At 39.8% G+C, this 26,378-nt stretch overlaps 1 protein-coding gene across 1 annotated transcript; it reads right to left on the bottom strand.

Annotated features, from left to right (window-relative positions):
• Positions 1 to 17,529: 17,529 nt before the first annotated feature.
• LOC128642316 (hemoglobin subunit alpha-3-like) lies at positions 17,530 to 21,587 on the bottom strand. Its single transcript, XM_053695042.1, has 3 exons — positions 21,430 to 21,587; positions 19,256 to 19,460; positions 17,530 to 17,927 (listed from the first exon to the last, which is right to left on the bottom strand). The coding sequence occupies exons 1-3, from the start codon at positions 21,522 to 21,524 to the stop codon at positions 17,799 to 17,801; spliced, it is 429 nt and encodes a 142-aa protein (XP_053551017.1). The 5' UTR covers positions 21,525 to 21,587; the 3' UTR covers positions 17,530 to 17,798.
• Between the last annotated feature and the right edge of the window lie 4,791 nt (positions 21,588 to 26,378).

Below are 26,378 nucleotides of genomic sequence, written 5' to 3'. Positions count from 1 at the left end.
TAGACAGTAGATTGCACCTTCAGGCATGCATAGGGTATAACGTAGATCTTACCACAGATGTACCATTCCTCCTATATCATGCAGTCCGTTCCACTCCAACATTCACCACGCTGAGCGCAGTGCATCCGGTCTTACCACAGATGTACCCAATTAAGCAGGATTGCACCTCTAGACCTGCACATAACATACTGTGCAATTCTTACCACAGATGTACCATTATATTATATCAAAGCTTATCATGTATAGCTCATTCTGCTCAAATGCTCCATCCATTAAAACACAGCAGTATGTCAGCGTGTTAGCTCCATGCAATATCGCTCACACTGTTACAAACAACATGATACCAGGTAGTCATATAGAGAATAGTTCACATATTAAATATCCTGAAGTATAGTCGACTCTCCTCCAAGACACAAACACACAAGTGCCAATGCACGTTTCACCCCCACAGTAATGTGTTTCAGGGGCTCATCAGGGCATACCTTTCATTCTTAAGACCTCCTCCTTATAAAGCACCTGGTGGTATCCAATTGGGTAACCATTATGAACTTCCTTTCATTCTCCTAAAGGGGCAGGTCAATCAACCAGATAGATAAAATATAATTCATTGCCCTTATACTAAACAAACTTTTATGTATATACAAAATTCCACTTATTTGAGATATTAAATTATAGCTATTCAAACTTAATTCCTAAGAAACAGCCATACTATTCCCAAAATCAGTTCCATATTCACACTCCCACACCATGACATTCACAGTACCGGACAACCTGCTAACATATTCACCATACTTTTCTGATCATCAACAAAGATATACTTATGCTATAGGAGGATTGGTACATCTGTGGTAAGACCATCTGTATACCCTATACATGCTTAAAATGCAATCTATTGTTTGAGGTACATCTTTGGTAAGAACGGATACATAGGGGGGTAGTTATCAAGCCGTCTACTTTTCTGGCTTCGCCGGCCCAATACGTCCGCCTAAGCTCGCCTACCTTCGCCGCCGCGGACCTTGAATACGTTAGCCTAAGTTATCAAATAAAGCTGTCAAAAAGCCGCGGGGCGATGAGCAGCGGACTGTGACAGTTATCACTCATCCGATCTCGCTGCCCTTCGGCTTTTTCCCAGCTTTATTGCTAGCCTGTCACTAAGCACTCACACTAAACTACACTGTTCTACCCCCTATACCGGCGCCCCCGGAGCCCCCCGCAACTAAATAAAGTTACTAACCCCTAAACCGCCGCTCCTAGACCCCGCCGCAACTCTTATAAATGTATTAACCCCTAAACCGCCGCTCCCGGACACCGCTGCCACCTACATTATACCTAGTAACCCCTATCCTGCCCCCCCTATACCGTCGCCCTCTATTATAAAATTATTAACCCCTATCCTGCTGATCCCGCACCTCTCCGCAACTAAATAAATAGTTTAACCCCTAAACCGCCGCTCCATGAACCCGCCGCAACCTATATTAAACCTATTAACCCCTATCCTGCCCCCCCTACACCGTCGCCACCTATAATAAATTTATTAACCCCTAATCTGCCCCCCCTACACCGTCGCCACCTATAATAAATTTATTAACCCCTATCCTGCCCCCCACTACGCCGCCGCCACTGTAATAAAATGATTAACCCCTAAACCTAAGTCTAACCCTAACCCTAACGCCCCCCTAACTTAAATATTAATTAAATAAATCTAAATAAATTAACTCTTATTAACTAAATGAATCCTATTTAAAACTAAATACTTACCTTTAAAATAAACCCTAATATCGCTACAATATAAATAATAATTATATTCTAACTATCTTAGGATTTATATTTATTTTACAGGTAACTTTCAATTTATTTTAACCATGTACAATAACTATTAAATAGTTATTAACTATTTAATAGCTTACCTAGCTAAAATAAAGAGAAATGTACCTGTGAAATAAATCCTAACCTAAGTTACAATTACACCTAACACTACACTATACTTTAATAAATTATTCCTATTTAAAAATAAATACTTACCTGTAAAATAAACCCTAAGATAGCTACAATGTAATTAATAATTATATTATAGCTATCTTAGGATTTATATTTATTTTACAGGTAACTTTGTATTTATTTTAGCTAGTTAGAATAGTTATTAAATAGTTATTAACTATTTAATAACTACCTAGCTAAAAGAAATACAAAATTACCTGTAAAATAAATCCTAACCTAAGTTACAATTAAACCTAATACTACACTATCATTAAATTAACTAAATAAACTACCTACAAATAACTACAATTAAATACAATTACATAAACTAACTAAAGTACAAAAAATAAAAAAAGCTAAGTTACAAAAAATAAAAAAATAAGTTACAAACATGTTAAAAATATTACAACAATTTTAAGCTACTTACACCTAATCTAAGCCCCCTAATAAAATAACAAACCCCCCCAAAATAAAAAAAAATCCCTACCCTATTCTAAATTAAATAAATTTCAAAGCTCTTTTACCTTACCAGCCCTTAAAAGGGCCATTTGTGGGGGCATGCCCCAAAAAGTTCAGCTCTTTTGCCTGTAAAAGAAAAATACAACCCCCCCCAACATTAAAACCCACCACCCACATACCCCTAATCTAACCCAAACCCCCCTTACAAAAACCTAACACTAATCCCCTGAAGATCATCCTACCTTGAGTCGTCTTCACTCAGCCGAGCCACCGATGGAACTGAAAAGGACATCCGGAGCGGAAGAAGTTAATCCTCCAAGCGGCGCTGAAGAAATCTTCCATCCGATGAAGTCATCATCCAGGCGGCGCTGAAGAGGTCTTCTATCCGGGCGAAGTCATCTTCCAAGCCGGGTCTTGAATCTTCCTTCCGCCGACGCGGAACCACCTTCTTCACCGACGGACTACGACGAATGACGGCTCCTTTAAGGGACGTCATCCAAGATGGCGTCCCCTCAATTCCGATTGGCTGATAGGATTCTATCAGCCAATCGGAATTAAGGTTGGAAAAATCTGATTGGCTGATGGAATCAGCCAATCAGATTGAGCTCGCATTCTATTGGCTGTTCCGATCAGCCAATAGAATGCGAGCTCAATCTGATTGGCTGATTGGATCAGCCAATCGGATTGAACTTGAATCTGATTGGCTGATTCCATCAGCCAATCAGATTTTCCTACCTTAATTCCGATTGGCTGATAGAATCCTATCAGCCAATCGGAATTGAGGGGACGCCATCTTGGATGACGTCCCTTAAAGGAGCCGTCATTCGTCGTAGTCCGTCGGTGAAGAAGGTGGTTCCGCGTCGGCGGAAGGAAGATTCAAGACCCGGCTTGGAAGATGACTTCGCCCGGATAGAAGACCTCTTCAGCGCCGCCTGGATGATGACTTCATCGGATGGAAGATTTCTTCAGCGCCGCTTGGAGGATTAACTTCTTCCGCTCCGGATGTCCTCTTCAGTTCCATCGGTGGCTCGGCTGAGTGAAGACGACTCAAGGTAGGATGATCTTCAGGGGATTAGTGTTAGGTTTTTGTAAGGGGGGTTTGGGTTAGATTAGGGGTATGTGGGTGGTGGGTTTTAATGTTGGGGGGGGTTGTATTTTTCTTTTACAGGCAAAAGAGCTGAACTTTTTGGGGCATGCCCCCACAAATGGCCCTTTTAAGGGCTGGTAAGGTAAAAGAGCTTTGAAATTTATTTAATTTAGAATAGGGTAGGGATTTTTTTTATTATGGGGGGGGGGGGTTTGTTATTTTATTAGGGGGCTTAGATTAGGTGTAAGTAGCTTAAAATTGTTGTAATATTTTTAACATGTTTGTAACTTAATTTTTTATTTTTTGTAACTTAGCTTTTTTTATTTTTTGTACTTTAGTTAGTTTATGTAATTGTATTTAATTGTAGTTATTTGTAGGTAGTTTATTTAGTTAATTTAATGATAGTGTAGTATTAGGTTTAATTGTAACTTAGGTTAGGATTTATTTTACAGGTAATTTTGTATTTCTTTTAGCTAGGTAGTTATTAAATAGTTAATAACTATTTAATAACTATTCTAACTAGCTAAAATAAATACAAAGTTACCTGTAAAATAAATATAAATCCTAAGATAGCTATAATATAATTATTAATTACATTGTAGCTATCTTAGGGTTTATTTTACAGGTAAGAATTTATTTTTAAATAGGAATAATTTATTAAAGTATAGTGTAGTGTTAGGTGTAATTGTAACTTAGGTTAGGATTTATTTCACAGGTACATTTCTCTTTATTTTAGCTAGGTAAGCTATTAAATAGTTAATAACTATTTAATAGCTATTGTACCTGGTTAAAATAAATTGAAAGTTACCTGTAAAATAAATATAAATCCTAAGATAGCTATAATATAATTATTATTTATATTGTAGCTATATTAGGGTTTATTTTAAAGGTAAGTATTTAGTTTTAAATAGGATTCATTTAGTTAATAAGAGTTAATTTATTTAGATTTATTTAATTAATATTTAAGTTAGGGGGCGTTAGGGTTAGGGTTAGACTTAGGTTTAGGGGTTAATCATTTTATTACAGTGGCGGCGGCGTAGTGGGGGGCAGGATAGGGGTTAATAAATTTATTATAGGTGGCGACGGTGTAGGGGGGGCAGATTAGGGGTTAATAGATTTATTATAGGTGGCGACGGTGTAGGGGGGGCAGATTAGGGGTTAATAAGTTTAATATAGGTGGCGACGGTGTAGGGGGGGCAGGATAGGGGTTAATAGGTTTAATATAGGTTGCGGCGGGTTCAGGGAGCGGCGGTTTAGGGGTTAATACATTTATTATAGTTGCGGTGGGCTCCGGGAGCGGCGGTTTAGGGGTTAATATGTATAGAGTAGCTTGCGGTGGGCTCCGGGAGCGGCGGTTTAGGGGGTAATAACTTTATTTAGTTGCGGCGGTGTAGGGGGGGTCAGATTAGTGGTGTTTAGACTCGGGGTACATGTTAGGGTGTTAGGTGCAGACAGCTCCCATAGAAATCAATGGGATGTCTGTCAGCAGCGAACTTGTACTTTCGCTATGGTCAGACTCCCATTGATTCCTATGGGATCCGCCGCCTCCAGGGGTGGCGGATTGAAAACCAGGTACGCTGGGCCGTAAAAGTGCCGAGCGTACCTGCTAGTTTTATGATAGCTAGCAAAAGTAGTGAGAATGTGCCGCACTTGTGTGCGGAACATCTGGAGTGACGTAAGAATCGATCTGTGTCGGACTGAGTCCGGCGGATCGATGCTTACGTCACAAAATTCTACTTTTGCCGGTCTCGAGCCTTTGATAACTAAGGCGAATCAGCCTCGCCACAAATACGCTGCGGAATTCCAGCGTATTTGAGGTTGACGGCTTGATAACTACCCCCCATAGTATCCAGTACGAGGATTGCTTTCTATATTAATAGTACAGCCTGCCCAATCAGGAGAACTTTGGAGGCTGGTCTCTCCCTCCTCTATGAAATTCGTCATACGGAGGCAGCAAATTAATTTGTTGTTAATATATGAACGCTGTAACTCGCTTCTAAGCATGTATTAATGTTTTGTTTTAGAGTAGATTGTTGAGTGGTCACATAAGAAAGGTGATATGAGTATTTGATATGAGAGGAGGATATTCCTTTTTGCGATGTATACAGTTGTTCATTTGAAGCGAGGTATGTGCGGCTGTCATTTTGGATAAGACTGACGATATCTCCTTGCTTATATATTTGTTATATGTAACTGGTACAGAGTATGCATATCAGATATTCATGCAGCTTCGTGGTTTTTTTCTCCAATTTTGCATGTATATATGATAAATTAAGAGCTCTAACTGTTTTGGATTATTTAGTAATCTGATTCAGATACTGTTGCAATTTGTGTGACTAGATGATACAGGCCTGTGTCATATTGATATGAGATTAAGTTCTGGTTTTTAATATGTATATAGTTGTGTGGTGCATGTTCCTGCTTTATTTTGGGACGGCGGGACATGGATGGGCTGACTTCTTTTGCAAATGCTTGATTAGTCCAATAAATTGTTGAACTTACCTCACATGTGTGCCGTTGTTATTCCCTTTCTTTTTTAGAGGATTATTGTGTTCTCTAATACATTTTCTTTCTTTTTTATAAATATATCATTTCCTTAGAGGGAGGCACCGTGAGGTTAATAAGTGGTATATAATACTCTCTCACTTTTTCTTTAAATTAAGTGTGTATTGTGTTTAACAAATGCTTGGCCCTGGGAACTAAAGGCATGTAACTGTGTATTGTGTTTAACAAATGCTTGGTCTGAAAACTAAAGGCATGTAAGTGTGTATTGTGTTTAACAAAAGATTGCCCTGAGAACTAAAGGCATGTAAGTGTGTATTGTGTTTAACAAATGCTTGCCTTGAGAACTAAAGGAATGTAAGTGTGTATTGTGTTTAACAAATGCTTGCCTTGAGAACTAAAGGCATGTAAGTGTGTATTGTATTTAACAAGTGCTTGGTCCTAAGAACTAAAGGCATGTAAGTGTGTATTGTGTTTAACAAATGCTTGCCCTGAGAACTAAAGGAATGTAAGTGTGTATTGTGTTTAACAAATGCTTGGTCTGAGAACTAAAGGCATGTAAGTGTGTATTGTGTTTAACAAATGCTTGGTCTGAGAACTAAAGGCATGTAAGTGTGTATTGTGTTTAACAAATGCTTGGTCTGAGAACTAAAGGCATGTAAGTGTGTATTGTGTTTAACAAATGCTTGGCCCTGAGAACTAAAGGCATGTAACTGTGTATTGTGTTTAACAAATGCTTGCCCTGAGAACTAAAGGCATGTAACTGTGTATTGTGTTTAACAAATGCTTGCCCTGAGAACTAAAGGCATGTAAGTGTGTATTGTGTTTAACAAATGCTTGCCCTGAGAACTAAAGGCATGTAAGTGTGTATTGTGTTTAACAAATGCTTGGTCTGAGAACTAAAGGCATGTAAGTGTGTATTGTGTTTAACAAATGCTTGGTCTGAGAACTAAAGGCATGTAAGTGTGTATTGTGTTTAACAAATGCTTGCCCTGGGAACTAAAGGCATGTAAGTGTGTATTGTGTTTAACAAATGCTTGCCCTGAGAACTAAAGGCATGTAAGTGTGTATTGTGTTTAACAAATGCTTGCCCTGAGAACTAAAGGCAGGTAAGTGTGCATTGTGTTTAACAAATGCTTGCCCTGAGAACTAAAGGCATGTGAGTGTGTATTGTGTTTAACAAAAGATAGCCCTGAGAACTAAAGGCATGTAAGTGTGTATTGTGTTTAACAAAAGATTGCCCTGAGAACTAAAGGCATGTAAGTGTGTATTGTGTTTAACAAATGCTTATCCTGGGAACTAAAGGCATGTAAGTGTGTATTGTGTTTAACAAATGCTTGGCCCTGAGAACTAAAGGCATGTAACTGTGTATTGTGTTTAACAAATGATTTGCCCTGAGAACTAAAGGCATGTAACTGTGTATTGTGTTTAACAAATGCTTGGCCCTGAGAACTAAAGGCATGTAACTGTGTATTGTGTTTAACAAATGATTTGCCCTGAGAACTAAAGGTATGTAAGTGAGTATTGTGTTTAACAAATGCTTGCCCTGAGAACTAAAGGCATGTAAGTGTGTATTGTGTTTAACAAATGCTTGGTCCTGAGAACTAACGGCATGTAACTGTGTATTGTGTTTAACAAATGCTTGGTCTGAGAACTAAAGGCATGTAAGTGTGTATTGTGTTTAACAAATACTTGGTCTGAGAACTAAAGGCATGTAAGTGTGTATTGTGTTTAACAAATACTTGGTCTGAGAACTAAAGGCATGTAAGTGTGTATTGTGTTTAACAAATACTTGGTCTGAGAACTAAAGGCATGTAAGTGTGTATTGTGTTTAACAAATGCTTGGTCTGAGAACTAAAGGCATGTAAGTGTGTATTGTATTTAACAAAAGTTTGCCCTGAGAACTAAAGGCAAGTGAGTGTGTATTGTGTTTAACAAATGCTTGGCCCTGGGAACTAAAGGCATGTAAGTGTGTATTGTGTTTAACAAATGCTTGGCCCTGGGAACTAAAGGCATGTGAGTGTGTATTGTGTTTAACAAATGCTTGCCCTGAGTACTAAAGGTATGTAAGTGTGTATTGTGTTTAACAAATGCTTGCCCTGAGAACTAAAGGCATGTGAGTGTGTATTGTGTTTAACAAATGATTGCCTTGAGAACTAAAGGCATGTAAGTGTGTATTGTGTTTAACAAAAGATTACCCTGAGAACTAAAGGCATGTAAGTGTGTATTGTGTTTAACAAATGCTTGGCCCTGAGAACTAAAGGCATGTGAGTGTGTATTGTGTTTAACAAATGCTTGCCCTGAGAACTAAAGGCATGTAAGTGTGTATTGTGTTTAACAAATGCTTGGTCTGAGAACTAAAGGCATGTAAGTGTGTATTGTGTTTAACAAATGCTTGCCCTGGGAACTAAAGGCATGTAAGTGTGTATTGTATTTAACAAAAGCTTGCCCTGAGAACTAAAGGAATGTAAGTGTGTATTGTGTTTAACAAATGCTTGCCCTGAGAACTAAAGGCATGTAAGTGTGTATTGTGTTTAACAAATGCTTGGTCTGAGAACTAAAGGCATGTAAGTGTGTATTGTGTTTTACAAATGCTTGGTCCTGAGAACTAAAGGCATGTAAGTGTGTATTGTGTGTAACAAAAGCTTGCCCTGAGAACTAAAGGCATGTAAGTGTGTATTGTGTTTAACAAATGCTTGCCCTGAGAACTAAAGGCATGTAAGTGTGTATTGTGTTTAACAAATGCTTGCCCTGAGAACTAAAGGCATGTAAGTGTGTATTGTGTTTAACAAATGCTTGCCCTGGGGACTAAAGGCATGTAAGTGTGTATTGTGTTTAACAAATGCTTGCCCTGAGAACTAAAGGCATGTAAGTGTGTATTGTGTTTAACAAATGCTTGCCCTGAGAACTAAAGACATGTAAGTGTGTATTGTGTTTAACAAATGCTTGCCCTGAGAACTAAAGGCATGTAAGTGTGTATTGTGTTTAACAAATGCTTGCCCTGAGAACTAAAGGCATGTAAGTGTGTATTGTGTTTAACAAATGCTTGCCCTGAGAACTAAAGGCATGTAAGTGTGTATTGTGTTTAACAAATGCTTGCCCTGAGAACTAAAGGCAGGTAAGTGTGTATTGTGTTTAACAAATGCTTGCCCTGAGAACTAAAGGCATGTGAGTGCGTATTGTGTTTAACAAAAGATAGCCCTGAGAACTAAAGGCATGTAAGTGTGTATTGTGTTTAACAAAAGATTGCCCTGAGAACTAAAGGCATGTAAGTGTGTATTGTGTTTAACAAATGCTTATCCTGGGAACTAAAGGCATGTAAGTGTGTATTGTGTTTAACAAATGCTTGGCCCTGAGAACTAAAGGCATGTAACTGTGTATTGTGTTTAACAAATGATTTGCCCTGAGAACTAAAGGTATGTAAGTGAGTATTGTGTTTAACAAATGCTTGCCCTGAGAACTAAAGGCATGTAAGTGTGTATTGTGTTTAACAAATGCTTGGTCTGAGAACTAAAGGCATGTAAGTGTGTATTGTGTTTAACAAATACTTGGTCTAAGAACTAAAGGCATGTAAGTGTGTATTGTGTTTAACAAATGCTTGGTCTGAGAACTAAAGGCATGTAAGTGTGTATTGTGTTTAACAAAAGTTTGCCCTGAGAACTAAAGGCAAGTGAGTGTGTATTGTGTTTAACAAATGCTTGGCCCTGGGAACTAAAGGCATGTAAGTGTGTATTGTGTTTAACAAATGCTTGGCCCTGAGAACTAAAGGCATGTAAGTGTGTATTGTGTTTAACAAATGCTTGGCCCTGAGAACTAAAGGCATGTAAGTGTGTATTGTGTTTAACAAATGCTTGGCCCTGGGAACTAAAGGCATGTGAGTGTGTATTGTGTTTAACAAAAGCTTGCCCTGAGAACTAAAGGCATGTAAGTGTGTATTGTGTTTAACAAATGCTTGCCCTGAGAACTAAAGGCATGTAAGTGTGTATTGTGTTTAACAAATGCTTGCCCTGAGAACTAAAGACATGTAAGTGTGTATTGTGTTTAACAAATGCTTGCCCTGATAACTAAAGGCATGTGAGTGTGTATTGTGTTTAACAAATGCTTGTCCTGGGAACTAAAGGCATGTGAGTGTGTATTGTGCTTAACAAATGCTTGCCCCGAGAACTAAAGGCATGTAAGTGTGTATTGTGTTTAACAAAAGATTGCCCTGAGAACTAAAGGCATGTAAGTGTGTATTGTGTTTAACAAATGCTTGCCCTGAGAACTAAAGGCATGTAACTGTGTATTGTGTTTAACAAATGCTTGCCCTGAGAACTAAAGGCATGTGAGTGTGTATTGTGTTTAACAAATGCTTGTCCTGGGAACTAAAGGCATGTGAGTGTGTATTGTGCTTAACAAATGCTTGCCCTGAGAACTAAAGGCATGTAAGTGTGTATTGTGTTTAACAAAAGATTGCCCTGAGAACTAAAGGCATGTAAGTGTGTATTGTGTTTAACAAATGCTTGCCCTGAGAACTAAAGGCATGTAACTGTGTATTGTGTTTAACAAATGCTTGCCCTGAGAACTAAAGGCATGTAACTGTGTATTGTGTTTAACAAATGCTTGCCCTGAGAACTAAAGGCATGTAAGTGTGTATTGTGTTTAACAAATGCTTGGTCCGGAGAACTAAAGGCATGTAAGTGTGTATTGTGTTTAACAAAATATTGCCCTGAGAACTAAAGGCATGTAAGTGTGTATTGTGTTTAACAAAAGATTGCCCTGAGAACTAAAGGCATGTAAGTGTCTATTGTGTTTAACAAATGCTTGGCCCTGAGAACTAAAGGCATGTAAGTGTGTATTGTGTTTAACAAAAGATTGCCCTGAGAACTAAAGGCATGTAAGTGTCTATTGTGTTTAACAAATGCTTGGCCCTGAGAACTAAAGGCATGTAACTGTGTATTGTGTTTAACAAATGCTTGGCCCTGAGAACTGAAGGCATGTAAGTGTGTATTGTGTTTAACAAATGCTTGGCCCTGAGAACTGAAGGCATGTAACTGTGTATTGTGTTTAACAAATGCTTGGTCCTGAGAACTAAAGGAATGTAAGTGTGTATTGTGTTTAAAAAATGCTTGGTCTGAGAACTAAAGGCATGTAAGTGTGTATTGTGTTTAAAAAATGCTTGGCCCTGAGAACTGAAGGCATGTAACTGTGTATTGTGTTTAACAAATGCTTGGTCTGAGAACTAAAGGCATGTAAGTGTGTATTGTGTTTAACAAAAGATTACCCTGAGAACTAAAGGCATGTAAGTGTGTATTGTGTTTAACAAATGCTTGTCCTGGGAACTAAAGGCATGTAACTGTGTATTGTGTTTAACAAATGCTTGGCCCTGAGAACTAAAGGCATGTAACTGTGTATTGTGTTTAACAAATGATTGGCCCTGAGAACTAAAGGCATGTAAGTGTGTATTGTGTTTAACAAAAGCTTGCCCTGAGAACTAAAGGCATGTAAGTGTGTATTGTGTTTAACAAATGCTTGCCCTGAGAACTAAAGGCATGTAAGTGTGTATTGTGTTTAACAAAAGCTTGCCCTGAGAACTAAAGGCATGTAAGTGTGTATTGTGTTTAACAAATGCTTGGCCCTGGGGACTAAAGGCAAGTGAGTGTGTATTGTGTTTAACAAAAGCTTGCCCTGAGAACTAAAGGCATGTAAGTGTGTATTGTGTTTAACAAAAGCTTGCCCTGAGAACTAAAGGCATGTGAGTGTGTATTGTGTTTAACAAATGCTTGCCCTGAGAACTAAAGACATGTAAGTGTGTATTGTGTTTAACAAATGCTTGCCCTGATAACTAAAGGCATGTGAGTGTGTATTGTGTTTAACAAATGCTTGTCCTGGGAACTAAAGGCATGTGAGTGTGTATTGTGCTTAACAAATGCTTGCCCCGAGAACTAAAGGCATGTAAGTGTGTATTGTGTTTAACAAAAGATTGCCCTGAGAACTAAAGGCATGTAAGTGTGTATTGTGTTTAACAAATGCTTGCCCTGAGAACTAAAGGCATGTAACTGTGTATTGTGTTTAACAAATGCTTGCCCTGAGAACTAAAGGCATGTGAGTGTGTATTGTGTTTAACAAATGCTTGTCCTGGGAACTAAAGGCATGTGAGTGTGTATTGTGCTTAACAAATGCTTGCCCTGAGAACTAAAGGCATGTAAGTGTGTATTGTGTTTAACAAAAGATTGCCCTGAGAACTAAAGGCATGTAAGTGTGTATTGTGTTTAACAAATGCTTGCCCTGAGAACTAAAGGCATGTAAGTGTGTATTGTGTTTAACAAATGCTTGCCCTGAGAACTAAAGGCATGTAACTGTGTATTGTGTTTAACAAATGCTTGCCCTGAGAACTAAAGGCATGTAAGTGTGTATTGTGTTTAACAAATGCTTGGTCCGGAGAACTAAAGGCATGTAAGTGTGTATTGTGTTTAACAAAATATTGCCCTGAGAACTAAAGGCATGTAAGTGTGTATTGTGTTTAACAAAAGATTGCCCTGAGAACTAAAGGCATGTAAGTGTCTATTGTGTTTAACAAATGCTTGGCCCTGAGAACTAAAGGCATGTAAGTGTGTATTGTGTTTAACAAAAGATTGCCCTGAGAACTAAAGGCATGTAAGTGTCTATTGTGTTTAACAAATGCTTGGCCCTGAGAACTAAAGGCATGTAACTGTGTATTGTGTTTAACAAATGCTTGGCCCTGAGAACTGAAGGCATGTAAGTGTGTATTGTGTTTAACAAATGCTTGGCCCTGAGAACTGAAGGCATGTAACTGTGTATTGTGTTTAACAAATGCTTGGTCCTGAGAACTAAAGGAATGTAAGTGTGTATTGTGTTTAAAAAATGCTTGGTCTGAGAACTAAAGGCATGTAAGTGTGTATTGTGTTTAAAAAATGCTTGGCCCTGAGAACTGAAGGCAGGTAAGTGTGTATTGTGTTTAACAAATGCTTGGCCCTGAGAACTAAAGGCATGTAAGTGTGTATTGTGTTTAACAAATGCTTGGCCCTGAGAACTAAAGGCATGTAAGTGTGTATTGTGTTTAACAAATGCTTGGCCCTGAGAACTAAAGGAATGTAACTGTGTATTGTGTTTAACAAATGCTTGTCTACGGGGGTTCTAGGACTTTCAGTCAGGGGTGTTTAAATAGTTTTTTTACATCTTGAGGTTAGCAATGTACTTTCTCATTGGTCTTGGTGCATGCTGGTTCTGTGGTTTAAACATCTTTTCTTTGCTTTAAAAAACACTCCCCCCCCCCCCCCTTTGCTTTAAAAAAAGTCCACCCTAACAGTAAACACCACGCCATCCACCAAACCCGCTAAAATAAAAAACCTAACACTAAAAAAACCTTTCATTCAGCTCTTTTATCGCCCAATAAAATCCCTAATCTAAGAAAAAAAAAAAAAAGCCTGAGTTTAACCCCCAGATAGGTACTCACGGTTCCTGAATTCCGGCAGTGAAGCCTTCTTCCAAGCGGCAACATTTTCTTTTATCGTGGTGACCTCTTCTATCTTCATCCACGACCGCGGAACTGAAGACCGGCAACCGTGGAGCCATGGAGCGTAGAGGATCCTCTTCGTACGATCACCGCCGTACACTGAATATTGAATGCAAGTTACAAGTTTAAATATGGCGTACCTTGTCTTGTATTTCTATTGGCTGATTTTAATCTTCAAATTCAAATCAGCCAATAGGATGAGAGCTACTGAAATCCTATTGGCTGATTTGAAGATTTTATTGGGTGGTAAAAGAGCTGAATGCCCTTTTAAGGGCAGTAAAAAAGCTGAATGCCCTTTTAAGGGCAATGCCCATACAAATGAATGCCCTTTTAGGGGCAATGAGTATCTTAGGTTTTAGGGTTGTTATTTTTTTTATTTTGGGGGTTTGGTGGGTGGGGGGTTTTACTGTTAGGGGGACTTAGAATTTTTTTTTAAAGCAAAAAAAGAAGCTGTTTAACTTAGGGCAATGCCCTAAAAAAGGCCCTTTTTTAAGTACTGTTAGGATTTTTTATTTTAACTGTTATTTAGTATTTTATGTAATTTGGGGTTAATTTAGGGGGTGTTAGGTTAGGGGGCTTAGTAATTAAATTAGTTATTTGCGTTGTGTGGGTTGGCGGTTTAGGAGTTAATATATTTATTAGGTAGTTTGCAATGTTGGGTTTGGTGGATTTAGGGGTTAATACTTTTATTAGTTAGATTGCGATGCGGGTGAATGGCGGATTAGGGGTTAATACATTTATTAGGTAGATCGCGATGTGGGTGAATAGCGGATTAGGGGTTAAGTTTAATTAGGCATATTGCATTGTGGGTGGTTGTCGGTTTAGGGGTTAATACTAGTAATAGTTGCGGTGTGAGGGGACTGCGGTTATAGGAGTTTTTATGTGTCGGGTTTATTTTTGTGAGGCGTGTTAGACTTTTACGGGAGATTTAACATTTTATTTTATTTTATTATTCGCCAGCTGTTTCTAAAGTGCCGTAAGTCAATGGCGACTACAGGAAATGAGTATTTACGCACATTTCTGGACATCGATAGTTTATCCAACTTACGGCACTTTATGAGCTGTCGGGGGGGGTTTATGTGATTCTCCAATGTGTGAGGTGAAATTACGGGCGGCGCAGGTTTCAGCAGTTGCGCTGAAGCCTGCGCTGCATATGTAATCTCGCCCATAGTGTTTATGGCAGCATCAGTGGTCACTAAATACATAGACATTTAATTCATCATCTATATTATTAGTACTCCTTTAAATAATAGTTCTAAATTCAGCCTCGCTACTAACTTTTGTCTAATAATATTGATTCTTATTGATTCCTATTTCGTATTTTGCAAATTATTTGATATGCAATTTATGTTCTTGTAACATAGGATCTCTAGTCACAGATCAGCTTGGTACTTTTATTGGTTTTATAAATGTTTACTTGTACGTCACTTGTTTTATTGTGAATAAGCGGTTCACAGGGGGCGGTATTCAAACTAGGAGTCTGATTGGCTTAATGTATTACCTCTCCTGTGAGTGTGTGAGATACGTCTGTTCTGCAGCTCTGAGGAAGGGCCCTAGAGGCAGGAAACGCGTTAGCTGTGCAGCTCTGTTCTTCTGTGCTCTTTATGTTTTTAACAATGTTTTTCAATAAATGGACTTTTACTTACCATTCCCTCATACCTGATACTGTGTTGGCTGAGTATGCTGATGTGTTTTTAGGTAGGTAGCTTATCATGTATTTGTAGGTAGGTAGCTTATCATGTGCTTATAGGTAGGTAGCTTATCATGTGTTTATAGGTGTCATGAACCAACCCTCCAGACTAAAAAGAAAAAGAAAAGGTCTGGGAGGCATTCTGCTAAGAAGGGCTGTGTGGGGATTTGAACCTGTGGCTCTGTGGTTGCTATTTATGTTTGCTTACATGTTGAGCCACAGCCAGTTCTAGCAATAGCATGGATCTTAAAAGATCTGATAAATAACTATTTGCCTTACTTGTTATTACACCTGTGCAACACACAGGTGTTCTCAATTCTGGAATTAATCAGAACCAACCCTGTGCAAAACCTCCCTATTTAAGGATGGCTTTTAGTCTGCATTTTTGTCTTCACATTGGATCTGTTTTGTCAAGTCAGAACCTGTTTCCTGTACTTCTTTGGAGAAAGATTTCATCTTTGCACCTGTTTACAAGGTATTACCAGGAGAAAGCCTTTACCTTTAAACCTGTTACCAATCTACAAGTTTGTTTCCTGCTTTATGCAATTCCTGCACTCAGCTATTGCCAGGAGAAAGACTTCACCTTTGCACCTGTTTACAAGGTATTACCAGGAGAAAGCCTTTATCTTTAAACCTGTTACCAGTTTACAAGTTTGTTTCCTGCCTTGTGCAATTCCTGCACTTAGCTATAACCAGGAGAAAGACTTTACCTTTACACCTGTTACCAGTTTACAAGTCTGTTTCCTGCCTTGTGCAATTCCTGCACTCAGCAGTTACCAGGAGAAAGACTTTACCTTTAAACCTGTTACCAGTTCACAAGTTTGTTTCCTGCCTTGTGCAATTCCTGCACTCAGCAATTACCAGGAGAAAGACTTTACCTTTAAACCTGCTACCAGTTCACAAGTTGTTTTCTGCCTTGTGCAAATCTTACATTTCAGTTATTACCAGGAGAAAGACTTTCCTTTTTGAATCTGCATCTCTGCTTACTAGTTTTGTTTATTTTCACTCCTGCTGTATGTGGTCTTAACATACCTGAGTAGCATATTTAAATATTCTGCAAGTATTTGCTTAAACAAAGTATTTTGTTGTTTAAATACATTTGTTATCATTTTCAATCAGTATGGCTTCTACTAATCTTCCTTTAAAGCAACTGTTCCAGACAATGAGGCTCTCACATGATATCCTGAGACAAAACATGACAATAGGTAGGTAGCTTATGTGTTTATAGGTAGGTAGCTTGTCATGTGTTTATAGGTAGGTAGGTTATCATGTATTTGTAGGTAGGTAACTTATCATATATTTGTAGGTAGGTAGCTTATAATGTGTTTATAGGTAGGTAGCTTATCATGTGTTTATAGGTAGGTAGCTCATGTATTTGTAGGTAGGTTATCATGTATTTGTAGGTAGGTAGCGTATCATGTATTTGTAGGTAGGTAGCTTATCATGTATTTGTAGGTAGGTAGCTTATGTATTTGTAGGTAGGTAGCTCATGTATTTGTAGGTAGGTAGCTCATGTATTTGTAGGTAGCTTATCATGTATTTGTAGGTAGGTAGCTCATGTATTTGTAGGTAGGTAGCTCATGTATTTGTAGGTAGGTAGCTCATGTATTTGTAGGTAGCTTATCATGTATTTGTAGGTAGGTAGCTTATCATGTATTTGTAGGTAGGTTGGTGATCATGTATTTGTAGGTAGGTAGCTTATGTATTTGTAGGTAGGTAGCTTATGTATTTGTAGGTAGGTAGCTTATGTATTTGTAGGTAGGTAGCTTATCATGTATTTGTAGGTAGGTTGGTGATCATGTATTTGTAGGTAGGTAGCTTATCATGTATTTGTAGGTAGGTAGCTTATCATGTATTTGTAGGTAGGTTGGTGATCATGTATTTGTAGGTTGGTGATCATGTATTTGTAGGTAGCTTATCATGTATTTGTAGGTAGCTTATCATGTATTTGTAGGTAGCTTATCATGTATTTGTAGGTAGCTTATCATGTATTTGTAGGTAGCTTATCATGTATTTGTAGGTAGCTTATCATATCTGTTGTACCTGTAGTGATGTGTATGGCACATTCAGATTAACTGTACAGTGGGCAGAAATCTGTATTAATTGGGCATTTAATAGTGCAGCACCAACTGTTATATTTCCAACAAAGACAGAGTGAAACTAAATGAGTTTATCATTCAAACATTTACATTTCTTTTAAACTGTGTAAGTGTAAAACATAAGATTATCTGTAAATGCTGATACTGACTGAATATACATCGTACATAACTAGGTAAATAAATGTCCGTGAGACAGAAATAATTTACAAATCTGTTTATTGCAGAAGACAACAAGGAGATTCTGATGACATCCGATGGACAAGTCAGCACAAAGGGACAATCACATAAAGACTCAGGTGACACAGAGCACCTGGGCTACAGTACAGCAACTGGTTTACTAGAATAAGAATAATGTCATTGTCATTACATGACCATCAATACGGTGACAATTTGTGCGCACAGTTTCCAATAAAACACCAGCAGGTGACTTGCTGGTCTCTCTCACGTCTTCCTCTCTTCCAGCTCTATTTATCTGTACTTGGAGGTCAGAACAGAGGACACAACAGCCAGGAATTTGTCCCAAGCAGCCTGTGAGGTGGGGGTGAAGTCAGCAGGGAAGTGGACGGCAAGGACCACCTGGATGGAGTGAGACAGCAGCTGCAGAGACACAAAGACAATGGGTTAGACAGGTAGATAACTAGTACTAAAGGGAATCAGGTGCATACAATAACATAGGAACTGCTGAACTGGAGAGGCTGAGGGAGCGTTAGTGAATCAGTTACATAGAATAACATAGGAACTGGTGATGCTGGAGAGGCTGGAGGGAGCTTTAGTGAATCAGATACATAGAATAACATAGGAACTGGTGATGCTGCAGAGGCTGGAGGGAGCTTTAGTGAATCAGTTAAATAGAATAACATAGGAACTGGAGAGGCAGGAGGGAGCTTTAGTGAATAAGTTACATAGAATAACATAGGAACTGGTGAAGCTGGAGAGGCAGGAGGGAGCTTTAGTGAATCAGTTACATAGAATAACATAGGAACTGGTGATGCTGGAGAGGCTGGAGGGAGCTTTAGTGAATCAGATACATAGAATAACATAGGAACTGGTGATGCTGCAGAGGCTGGAGGGAGCTTTAGTGAATCAGTTACATAGAATAACATAGGAACTGGAGAGGCTGGAGGGAGCTTTAGTGAATAAGTTACATAGAATAACATAGGAACTGGTGAAGCTGGAGAGGCAGGAGGGAGCTTTAGTGAATCAGTTACATAGAATAACATAGGAACTGATGAAGCTGGAGAGGCTGGAGGGAGCTTTAGTGAATCAGTTACATAGAATAACATAGGAACTGGTGAAGCTGGAGAGGCAGGAGGGAGCTTTAGTGAATCAGTTACATAGAATAACATAGGAACTGATGAAGCTGGAGAGGCTGGAGGGAGCTTTAGTGAATCAGTTACATAGAATAGCATAGGAACTGGTGATGCTGGAGAGGCTGGAGGGAGCTTTAGTGAATTAGTTACATAGAATAACATGGGAACTGGTGAAGCTGGAGAGGCTGGAGGGAGCTTTAGTGAATAAGTGTATAATAACTAGTGAAGCAGGAGACACTGGGGTTAACCCTTTATGATTTTTGCCCACTATCTCTGGCTCACAGGTAATTCTAGTAATGATTTGGTAACATCACATAGTAACATTGTAGATGAGGTTGCAAAAAGACAAAAGTCTATTGAGTTCAACCTATACAAAACTAATATACTTACAATAAAGCTCCAGTTGACCTTAAATGAATCTGATTAAAAAGGTGACACATTTAGCACAATCTGCCATATCTCTGAATTCTGTTTCTAGCTAGAAATGTATCTAAACCATTTTTAAATGGATATAAGGTATCGGCATTTACTACCTCCTTAGGTAATAAGTGTTTTACAGTTTATTTGCCCCATCATATGCCAGACACACGTTTATAACCAAGTGTATAATCTAACCTTGAAGTTGCCAGGGTCCACTCTCAGGTTGTAGGCGTGCAGGTCACTGAGAGCTGACAGGGCCTGGTTCAGAGAGTCCAGGTGGCTTGCGGCCTGGCCAATTGCGTTAACGACCTTTCCTCCATGAGAGCGGACGTCAGCAGAGCCGTGAGACAGGTCAAAGTGGCTGAAGTAGGTCTTGGTCTGAGGGCTGCTCAAGAACAGTCTGGAAGGGACAAAAAGGATAAGGGGGTTAAAGGGTTAATATTTGTCATCAGCAGGAGTCATAGGCTGGTGTCATAAAGCTGCAGAAATACAGCAAACATCTGTCCCAGATACATAAAGACACAAACAGCCTGCTCCTATTAAACCTTGTGTAGAGAGAGCTTAGCTGAAGTGTGTGTATAATATATGCTAAGTACAGTGTGTATAATATATAATATGTGACAGTGTACTACAGTGTATTACAGTAATATGTGCTAGGTACAGTGTACTACAGTGTATTACAGTAATATGTGCTAGGTACAGTGTACTACAGTAATATGTGCTAGGTACAGAGTATTACAGTAATATGTGCCAGGTACAGTGTACTACAGTAATATGTGCTAGGTACAGAGTATTACAGTAATATGTGCCAGGTACAGTGTACTACAGTAATATGTGCTAGGTATAGTGTACTACAGTAATATGTGCTAGGTACAGAGTATTACAGTAATATGTGCCAGGTACAGAGTATTACAGTAATATGTGCCAGGTACAGTGTACTACAGTAATATGTGCTACGTACAGTGTACTACAGTAATATGTGCTACGTACAGTGTACTACAGTAATATGTGCCAGGTACAGTGTACTACAGTAATATGTGCTACGTACAGTGTACTACAGTAATATGTGCTACGTACAGTGTACTACAGTAATATGTGCTATGTACAGTTTACTACAGTAATATGTGCCAGGTACAGTGTATTACAGTAATATGTGCCAGGTACAGTGTACTACCGTAATATGTGCCAGGTACAGTGTATTACAGTAATATATGCTAGGTACAGTGTATTACAGTAATATGTGCCAGGTACAGAGTATTACAGTAATATGTGCCAGGTACAGAGTATTACAGTAATATGTGCCAGGTACAGAGTACTACAGTAATATGTGCCAGGTACAGTGTACTACAGTAATATGTGCCAGGTACAGTGTACTACAGTAATATGTGCCAGGTACAGTGTATTACAGTAATATGTGCTAGGTACAGAGTATTACAGTAATATGTGCTAGGTACAGAGTATTACAGTAATATGTGCTAGGTACAGTGTACTACAGTAATATGTGCTAGGTACAGTGTACTACAGTAATATGTGCCAGGTACAGAGTATTACAGTAATATGTGCCAGGTACAGAGTATTACAGTAATATGTGCCAGGTACAGAGTATTACAGTAATATGTGCCAGGTACAGAGTATTACAGTAATATGTGCTAGGTACAGTGTATTACAGTAATATGTGCCAGGTACAGTGTATTACAGTAATATTTGCTAGGTATAAAGTACTACACTGTGTGTTTATAATGACACAATTGATGTAATTTGCTTTAGTAGTTACAGAAATGCACAACCTTTATTTTAATACATAGCTTTAATATAACTTGCGTGACAAATTAAGTAGCAGATTACAAGTTAAACACTACTGAGTAATACCAGCGCACGCTAATGTGCGTTGGTACTACAAGTTCACAGCAACCTTGCGTTTGCATTGCACGAGAGTGAGCTTCCATAGGCTCAGCGCAGCAAAGAGCTAAGAAGAGCAGCGAGGGCAGCAATTTTATATATATATATATATATAATTATGTACTTATATATTTTTGTGTATAAACAAATATTAACACATACAAATATATGTATATAAGAATATACTGTACAAAATATAGCCTAGTGCAGTAATTGTATTAAAAAATAAAGATGCTGCTATCTTATAACCAGCTACTTGTAATGACTGATTAATAATCGCTCCACTTGTAATCTAGCCCTAAATGTTGTCTACAAATTGTGTTTTCAAACTAAAATAATATAGGGAATTAGTAAGTTCTGTGCCAATATTTCCCTGTTTTTTTATAATGTAACATTTTATATAGTGATAAAGAAAAACTAACATATATTGTTATCTAATAATAATACTAATAATACTACAAGGTCCTTACCTCTCCAGAGCTTCAGCACCAAGGGCCTCAGCGTTGGGGGCGATCTTGGCCCAGAGGGACACAATGGCGGACTTCTCCTCTGCATTAAGAACCATGATGACGGTTGGAACTGGTTGGCCTTAGTTTGACTTCAAGTGGAAACAGAACAGGTCCATGATGAGTTGAGTTTGTGCTGGGCTTTTATAGGGAACTGTACAATGCTGAGTAGGTGAGCAGCCCTTATCTACTCTGGCCAGTAACAATACATAGGATTGGGCTGACATATAGAAAATCCTTATCTCTCTATAGCTATAGTGTGTAGGAGCCTCATTTCTTGGTATTGTTGTTGTGTTTTCTACAATAGGGCCCCCTAAAGATCTTGTTTGTTTAATATGAGGTGCTCAGTCTCACATACACAATAATGAAATGTGTATTTTGTGCTGTAAGAAAACAATCAATATAAGTTTATTTAAATGTATTTAAAGAGTGCTGTATTTTGGCCTAGGGCGCAAGATTGGGAGAAGGGGAAGCACTTTTTTGTGGCTATATTTGTAAGAAGTTTACAGTTATTTTAGATGTATGATACAGTTATATAATGGGAGATTTTGTCCAAAGAGCTTACATTCTGTGTGTGTGTCTGTGACTCTATGGCCTCTAGTTATCATTGTCTATTGGACCTGATCCGACAGTGCGGATCAGGTCTGACAGACATCGCTGAATACGGCGAGCAATACGCTCACCGTATTCAGCATTGCACCAGCAGCTCACAAGAGCTGCTGGTGCAACGCCGCCCCCTGCAGACTCGCGGCCAATGGGCCGCCAGCAGGGGGGTGTCAATCAACTCGATCGTACTCGATCGGGTTGATTTCCAGTGATGTCTGTCCGCCTGCTCAGAGCAGGCGGACAGGTTATGGAGAAGCGGTCTTTGTGACCGCTGCTTCATAACTGCTGTTTCGCCAGAAACACGGGGCATCAAGCTCAATTCAGAGCTTGATAGATAGGCCCCTATGTGTGTGTATATGTCTATAATTGTGTGTGTGTGCATGTGCACACGTGTTTAACTCTTAGGGGGATATTTATCAAGGCCTCAACTATGCCGCATTCGCCGGCACCAATACGCTCACCTAACATTGCCTAACATCGCGGACCTGAATACGATCTCCATATTTATAAAAAAAGCCAGCAAAAAGCAGCGCACCAACTACGGGGCGATGAGCATTGAACTGTTGTTAACTAACAGTCATCAATCTCGCTGCTATTCGGCTTTTTCCCAACTTTATTTATACTCTGTTACTAAACGCCGCCACTATACTAACCCCTATCCCGCCACTCCCGGACCCCGTCCCCACTAAATAAATGTATTAACCCCTATTCTGCCGCTCCCAGACCCCGCCACCACCTAAATAAATGTATTAACCCCTAAACCTCTGGCCTCCCACATCACCATAAACTAAATTAAGCTATTAACCCCTAAACTTAACAACCCGCTAACTTTAAATTAAAATTACAACATCCCTATCTTATAATAAATTAAAACTTACCTGTAGAATTAAAATAAACTATATTAAACTATTAATTAACCTACCCTAATTATTATTCTACAAATTACATTAAACTAGCAATTAAATAAACTATATTACATATTAAAAAACCCTAACCCTACTCAAATTATTTAAATCTACTATTAAAAATTACTAAATTACAACAAAAACACTAAAAGTTACAAAAACAAACAAACCACAGTATCAAAAATAAAAATGAATTACACCTAATCTAATAGCCCTATCAAAATAAAAAAGCCCCCCCCCAAAAAAAAACTAGCCTACAATAAACTACCAATGGCCCTTAAAATGGCCTTTTGTGGGGCATTGCCCCAAAGAAATCAGCTCTTTTACCTGTAAAAAAAAAATACAAACACCCCCCAACAGTAAAACCCACCACAAACCCAACCAGCCCCCCCAAATAAAAACCCTATCTAAAATAACCTAAGCTCCCCATTACCCTGAAAAGGGCATTTGTATGGGCAGGGCATTTAGTTCTTTTACCTGCCCAGACCCTACTCTAAAAATAAAACCCACCCAAAAAAAACTTAAATAAACCTAACACTAACCCCCGACGATCCACTTACTTTAGGATTAGAGCTGCTAAAATCCTATTGGCTGTTCCAATCAGCCAATAGGATTGAGCTCTCATCCTATTGGCTGTTCCAATCAGCCAATAGGATTGAGCTCTCATCCTATTGGCTGTTCCAAACAGCCAATAGGATGAGAGCTGCTCTAATCCTATTGGCTGACTTTCAAGTTCAAGTTTCCTCTCTACTCATGTTCCCTCTAGATGTGCATACAAACTCACTCTCTACTCATGCTCCCTCTAGGCATGCATACACACTCTCTCTCTACTCATGCTCCCTCTAGGCATGCATACACACTCACTCTCTACTCATGCTCCCTCTAGGCATGCATACACACTCACTCTCTACTCATGCTCCCTCTAGGCATGCATACACACTCACTCTCTACTCATGCTCCCTCTAGGCATGCATACACACTCACTCTACTCATGCTCCCTCTAGGCATGCATACACACTCACTCTCTACTCATGCTCCCTCTAGACATGCATACACACTCTCTACTCATGCTCCCTCTAGACATGCATACACACTCTCTCCCTCCTCTTGCTCTCTCTAGACATGCATACACACTCTCTCCCTCCTCTTGCTCTCTCTAGGCATGCATACACTCTCTCTACTCACTCTCCCTCTAGGCGTGCATGCACACTCACTCTCTACTCATGCTCCCTCTAGACATGCATACACACTCTCTACTCATGCTCCCTCTAAACATGCATACACACTCTCTACTCATGCTCCCTCTAGACATGCATACACACTCTCTACTCATGCTCCCTCTAGACATGCATACACACTCTCTACTGATGCTCCCTCTAGACATGCATACACACTCTCTACTCATGCTCCCTCTAGACATGCATACACACTCTCTACTCATGCTCCCTCTAGACATGCATACACACTCTCTACTCATGCTCCCTCTAGACATGCATACACACTCTCTACTCATGCTCCCTCTAGACATGCATACACACTCTCTACTCATGCTCCCTCTAGACATGCATACACACTCTATACTCATGCTCCCTCTAGACATGAATACACACTCTCTACTCATGCTCCCTCTAGACATGCATACACACTCTCTCTCTACTCATGCTCCCTCTAGACATGCATACACACTCTCTCTCTACTCATGCTCCCTCTAGACATGCATACACACTCTCTCCCTCCTCTTGCTCTCTCTAGACATGCATACACACTCTCTCCCTCCCCTTGCTCCCTCTAGACATGCATACACTCTCTCTCCCTCGTCTTGCTCTCTCTAGACATGCATACACACTCTCACCCTCCTCTTGCCCTCTCTAGACATGCATACACACTCTCTCCCTCATCTTGCTCTCTCTAGACATGCATACACACTCTCACCCTCCTCTTGTCCTCTCTAGGCATGCATACACACTCTCTCTCTACTCACTCTCCCTCTAGGCGTGCATGCACACTCACTCTCTACTCATGCTCCCTCTAGATGTGCATACACTCTCTCTCTTCTCATTCTCCCTCTAGATTAGCATACACTCTCTCCCACCTCATGCTCTCTCTAGACTTGTGCATACACACTCTATCCCTCCTCATGCTCCTTCTAGGCATGCATACACACTCCCTCCCTCCGCTTGCTCTCTCTAGGCGTGCATGCACACTCTCTACTCATGCTCTCTCTAGACGTGCACACTCACTCTCTCCCTCCTCATGCTCTCTATAGATGTGCACAAAAACTCTCTCCCTCCTCATGCTCTCTCTAGACGTGCATACACACTCTCTACTCATGCTCCCTCTAGGCGTGCATACACACTCTCTCTTTACTCATGCTCCCTCTAGCGTACATACACACTCTGTTCCTCCAGGAGTGCATACACACTCCCTCCTCATGCTACCTCTAGACGTGTATACACACTTCCTCCTCATGCTCCCTCTAGACGTGCATTGACACTCTCTACTCATGCTCCCTCTAGATGTGCATACACACTCACTCTCTATTCATGCTCCCTCCAGGCGTGCATACACACTTCCTCCTCATGCTCCCTCTAGACGTGTATACACACTCCCTCCTCATGCTCCCTCTAGACGTGCATAGACACTCTCTACTCATGCTCCCTCTAGACATGCATACACACTCACTCTCTACTCATGCTCCCTCTAGACGTGCATGCACCCTCACTCTATTTTCATGCTCCCTCTAGATGTGCATACACACTCACTCTCTATTCATGCTCCCTCTAGGCATGCATGCACACTCACTCTCTATTCATGCTCCCTCTAGACGTGCATACACACTCACTCTCTACTCATGCTCCCTCTAGACATGCATACACACTCACTCTCTACTCATGCTCCCTCTAGGCATGCATGCACACTCACTCTCTACTCATGCTCCCTCTAGGCATGCATGCACACTCACTCTCTATTCATGCTCCCTCTAGACGTGCATACACACTCTCTACTCATGCTCCCTCTAGGCATGCATACACACTCTCTCCCTCCTCTTGCTCTCTCTAGGCGTGCATACACACTCTCACCCTCCTCTTGCCCTCTCTAGGCATGCATACACACTCTCTCTCTACTCACTCTCCCTCCCAGCGTGCATGCACACTCACTCTCTACTCATGCTCCCTCTAGATGTGCATACACTCTCTCTCTTTTCATTCTCCCTCTAGATTAGCATACACTCTCTCCCACCTCATGCTCTCTCTAGACTTGTGCATACACACTCTCTCTCTACTCATGCTCTCTCTAGATGTGCATACACTCTCTCTCTACTCATGCTCCCTCTAGGAATGCATACAAACTCTCTACTCATGCTCTCTCTAGACTTGTGCATACACACTCTCTCTACTCACA

Source organism: Bombina bombina, chromosome 11, assembly GCF_027579735.1.
Source record: "Bombina bombina isolate aBomBom1 chromosome 11, aBomBom1.pri, whole genome shotgun sequence".
In the NCBI taxonomy this organism is placed as follows: Eukaryota; Metazoa; Chordata; class Amphibia; order Anura; family Bombinatoridae; genus Bombina; species Bombina bombina.
Note: the sequence above shows the minus strand (reverse complement) of the source record. Positions and strands in the feature narration are given on the sequence as shown.

What these genes read in the sequence shown, in the direction of transcription:
- LOC128642316 (XM_053695042.1), bottom strand. Translation starts at nt 21,524, where the DNA reads ATGGTTCTTAATGCAGAGGAGAAGTCCGCCATTGTGTCCCTCTGGGCC. An exon ending in GGTGCTGAAGCTCTGGAGAG is followed by an intron (nt 19,461 to 21,429) that starts GTAAGGACCTTG and finishes TGTCCCTTCCAG; the next exon opens with ACTGTTCTTGAGCAGCCCTC. An exon ending in TGGACCCTGGCAACTTCAAG is followed by an intron (nt 17,928 to 19,255) that starts GTTAGATTATAC and finishes GTGTCTCTGCAG; the next exon opens with CTGCTGTCTCACTCCATCCA.